We start from the raw sequence: 4,164 nt of genomic DNA, 5'->3' as shown, positions 1-4,164 counted from the left end.
TAAGGGTAAAATTTATTTATAAACTATTTGAATAATATAAAAATGTATTTTCGATTCAATAAGCTAATACAAAAGGTTATTTCCTACAAATATAAGTACACAACGACTATTTTTGTATTTTACTATTACAAGGTGAACCTTTTTTTTTAGTTTTTACTAATCTGATATTACACAGAGATTATATATATATATATATATATATATATATATATATATATATATATATATATATATATATATATATATATATATATATATATATATATATATATATATATATATATATATATATATATATGCTTTTGTTCAGGGACCATTTCAGTAATTTTGTCTATTTTATGCAAAATATTCGGACACATGGAACTCTTTGTAATTTTATTACGACACGAAGACCATTTTTAGAATTCATTAAATTAATAACATAGGGACCGTTTCTGTAATTCTTGCATTAGAACTTTAGTTGGACGTGTCCTTAATAACAACTCACAATATTTTCTAATTATATAGGAAATATGTTAGATATTGTATTGTTTTAATAACAAAAATTGATAAATGAAAAATATAGAAAATAAACATCCAAACTTGTTTTTTAATTTCTAAATTGAAAAATAAAAAACTCATCCAGTTTTAATAAACACGTTTTAAAAGATTTTATGCTAAAATTTGAAAATGAAAATTCTAAATCTTCTCTTAAAAATCTTTTACAAGAAACCAAAACAGTTTTCTACAATTTCATTGTCGAAATTTTTCTACTTTTCAGTAAACTTGTCTAAAAGGAATGCAAAGTTAGAAAATAGTTTTCCACTATTTAATAATTATTTAAAAAACAATGTTTTCATGTATGTTATTTCAACATAGATATGTATATTCTATCGGTTTTCATTTTCATTTTTAGTATAAAATTTAGAAAGCCTATTTGGTTAAAATTGATAAGTTTTCTTTTTTCAGCAAAATTAAAAAACATGTTTAGATATGTACAAGAAAATTAGAAAATGTTTTTGACTATATATTTTGCAATACATAGTTCAAATACTATCACACCCAAAACATCAAGAGTGTTTTCGCAATTGATTTTATATGAGTCTTAGGATGAGTTGATGTAAGCTATTCACATGGTTTATCATTTTTTTTTTAAATACACAAGGATTATTGTTATAAGAAAATAAGGAAAAGGTCTAAAATATGGAAGGAAAAAAAGTTCCCTCATTTTCATTGATGTCTGGTTTTTGGTTAATATACTAAAAAGATATTCTGAAAGGACTAAATTTGAATGGTTGTAAATAGTTTAAGGACCGAACTTGTACTTTGAGATCTTTTAAACATGGTTGGCTTTGAGCTGTCTATAAAATCAGACATCCTAGGCCTGAATCTAATACATCGGCGAAAAGTTTGGACTACTCCGTATACTTTCATACCAATCTAAACGAAAAACGATAGTAAACGACTGATTTTCCAGCAAGATGTGTAAAAGACCGGCATCTACTACTGAATCCGACAATGCTTCCGGTGAACCCACGGATACCTATATCCAAATTCTAACTTCCGGTGGCCGAAGGATTCCGGCTCATGCTAACATTCTGGTAATCACTCATTCATGGAAGATCGAAAATGTTGTCGCACCAAAAAGCTCATAAAATAAAGTTCTTCGTTTGAAGACAAACAGTCAATCGGAAAAGCCTCTAACTAAACCCGGCGATGTGATTTTCACGGGAACAGTTGTCGTTTTTCCGATAGATTTGTATGTCTTTTGCATTCATTCAACTTGTGAGATTCAAGGATCTTAATATATTAATTTGTGATTTGTTTACTATGTGCTTTCAGGCATCCGCTTCGACAGTGTTGAAAAACATAATTGATAAACCGCGAAAGCATCGGAGCTCCGAGAAGACTGTTCCCATACTCGGCGTTCCGTGTGACGCCGTCGAGGTGTTCGTCGGATTCCTTTATTCAAACAAGTTAGTTCCCAACCACAAGCCAACCATTTTATTCGTATATTATATATTTATTATTTAATTATTCGTATATTATATTGTTATAATCGTTTTTCTGTTATTTCAAAGATTTATTTAAATGGTAACCTAATTTTTATTAATAAACATCTGCACCGTCCATTCTTCATGGCACATCTGGCACCACTTCTAATGTAAACTGACAGTTATCCCTTTCCGCCGAGCACCGCCAGTAATTTAAAAAGCAACGCCGCCGGTAACTTTTTTTAATCGTTCGAAACGCCATCGTTTTCAGGTGCACAGAAGACGACATGGAGAAATTCGGGATTCATCTATTGGCTCTTTCTCATGTCTACCTGGTCCCACAACTGAAATCGCGATGTAGCAAAGCCTTGATCGAACGGTTAACAATTGAGAACGTAGTTGATGTTCTTCAACTTGCGAGACTCTGCGATGCACCTGATCTTTACCTCAAATGTGTGAAACTCGTGTCTAATAGCTTCAAAGCCGTTGAGAAAACTGAAGGCTGGAAGTTTCTTCAAACCAATGATCCTTTCCTTGAGCTCGAAATCCTCCAGGTCATCGATGAATCTGAATCGGTGAGTATTCTGTTAAAACTATTCAAGAAACAATCTAAGAACAGAGTGTAATTTCTTCTTAAGTGGTCTTAATAAAAAAAAGTTTACCTATCCTACAATCAAACATTAATAAACAAATTGATTTCTATCTGATTATTGATTCGGATTAAAATAATGTGCAGTTGAGGAAGAGAAGCAGGAAGCGTAGGAAAGAACAGAACTTGTATATTCAATTGAGTGAAGCCATGGATTGTTTAGAACATATTTGCACAGAAGGTTGCATAAGTGTAGGACCATGCAACAAAGAACCCACTAAGAACATGTCTCCATGTAGCAAATTCTCAACATGTCAAGGGTTGCAGCTCTCGATTCAACACGTGGCAAACTGTAAGAACAGAGTGAATGGAGGGTGTGTTAGGTGCAAAAGGATGTGGCAACTTTTCAAACTCCATTCTTCTATCTGCGAATTACCTGATTCAACTTGTAAAGTTCCCCTTTGCAGGTAACCCATAGTTTTCTTTCAAAATTTTACATAAATTTTAATGGTTCGGGTAGATTTGACCCGGACCGGGTACCTGTGTACCCGATTTGGGTTCTAGAAGACAGGTGTTTAACATGTGAAGAGTAGTTGAGAAGGTTGCAATAATTTTGGTAGACAAAAGCATTATGTGCAATAATTTTCCGCATAAAAGACACGATAAATAAATCAAAATAAATTCAATATGCATTTTTTTTAACAATGTTTGACGATAAATCAGTTTTTTACCATACTTTAAAATAGTGTAATAATCATTTACTGATTTTTTTTTTAAATGTATTTTTTTTTCAGGCCATTAAAGGCGCAAAATATGAAAAACAAGAAGGAAGAGGGAAGATGGGAGTTGTTGGTTAGAAAGGTGACCTTGGCAAAAGCCACATCTTCGTTGTTATTGCCGAAAAAGAAAAGGAACGAAAAGGATCCAACACCAAAAAATGATTATGGCATTAGAAATTTAGTTTGCTAATTATAATATAAGAAAACAAAATAGTTGTTTGATTCTTTTTCTTTCTAGCTATGAGGAAATAGCAAAGGATGTGTATTGTGTATTGTGTGGAATATCATAGAAATTTATGTATATTTTATCTATTTGTTTTTGTTTTTTATTCAATAGATTGGTTGGTCATAAATAGTGTTAGGGGAGGACCCATGTACACATAATGTTGTTACCATTTGGACGTTAAATTAGACCTACGCAAAAGGATCAGTCTCGGACCGAACTCCAAACCGAACCTGGAAAAAGATTTAGATCGGACTGGTCTAAAACGAGATTGGAACGGAAAAAGACCGGTCCTAAAAAAGAGCGGATCGAAAAAAGACCGACTCAAGACTGTCCGAGAAAAACCAAACCGTTCTGAGGCTGGTCCCAAAAAAGACCAGACCGTTTCTAGACGAAACAAGATCTGTACGAGACCGACCCAACACTGTCTGAGACTGATCAAAAAAAGATCACTAGCCAAAGTTTATAAATATATACAATTTTTGTGTTAATTACATAATTTTTAATCTCATACTATCTAACTTTTTTTTTTCTTTTATTAAACTTTTGTGTATCATTTTTAATAATTGTTGTTCATACAAAAAAACATCTTTTGTTTTG

The 4,164-nt window shown here is 31.9% G+C and overlaps 1 protein-coding gene across 1 annotated transcript; it reads left to right on the top strand.

The window, feature by feature from the left end:
• The first annotated feature begins 1,362 nt into the window (after positions 1-1,362).
• Positions 1,363-3,653, top strand: LOC145042534 (BTB/POZ and TAZ domain-containing protein 1-like). The gene is made up of 5 exons (XM_078990977.1): positions 1,363-1,580; positions 1,822-1,955; positions 2,245-2,548; positions 2,710-3,029; positions 3,357-3,653. Exons 1-5 carry the CDS (start codon positions 1,461-1,463, stop codon positions 3,529-3,531), a joined length of 1,053 nt encoding a protein of 350 aa, XP_078847103.1. The 5' UTR covers positions 1,363-1,460; the 3' UTR covers positions 3,532-3,653.
• The last annotated feature ends 511 nt before the right edge of the window (positions 3,654-4,164 follow it).

Source organism: Lactuca saligna, chromosome 4 (assembly GCF_052625555.1).
Source record: "Lactuca saligna cultivar CGN05327 chromosome 4, ASM5262555v1, whole genome shotgun sequence".
In the NCBI taxonomy this organism is placed as follows: Eukaryota; Viridiplantae; Streptophyta; class Magnoliopsida; order Asterales; family Asteraceae; genus Lactuca; species Lactuca saligna.
Note: the sequence above shows the minus strand (reverse complement) of the source record. Positions and strands in the feature narration are given on the sequence as shown.

Coding starts and splice junctions, on each gene's coding strand:
- LOC145042534 (XM_078990977.1), top strand. CDS start 1,461: ATGTGTAAAAGACCGGCATCTACTACTGAATCCGACAATGCTTCCGGT. Junction 1,956..2,244: donor GGATTCCTTTATTCAAACAA/GTTAGTTCCCAA, acceptor CATCGTTTTCAG/GTGCACAGAAGACGACATGG. Junction 2,549..2,709: donor TCATCGATGAATCTGAATCG/GTGAGTATTCTG, acceptor AATAATGTGCAG/TTGAGGAAGAGAAGCAGGAA.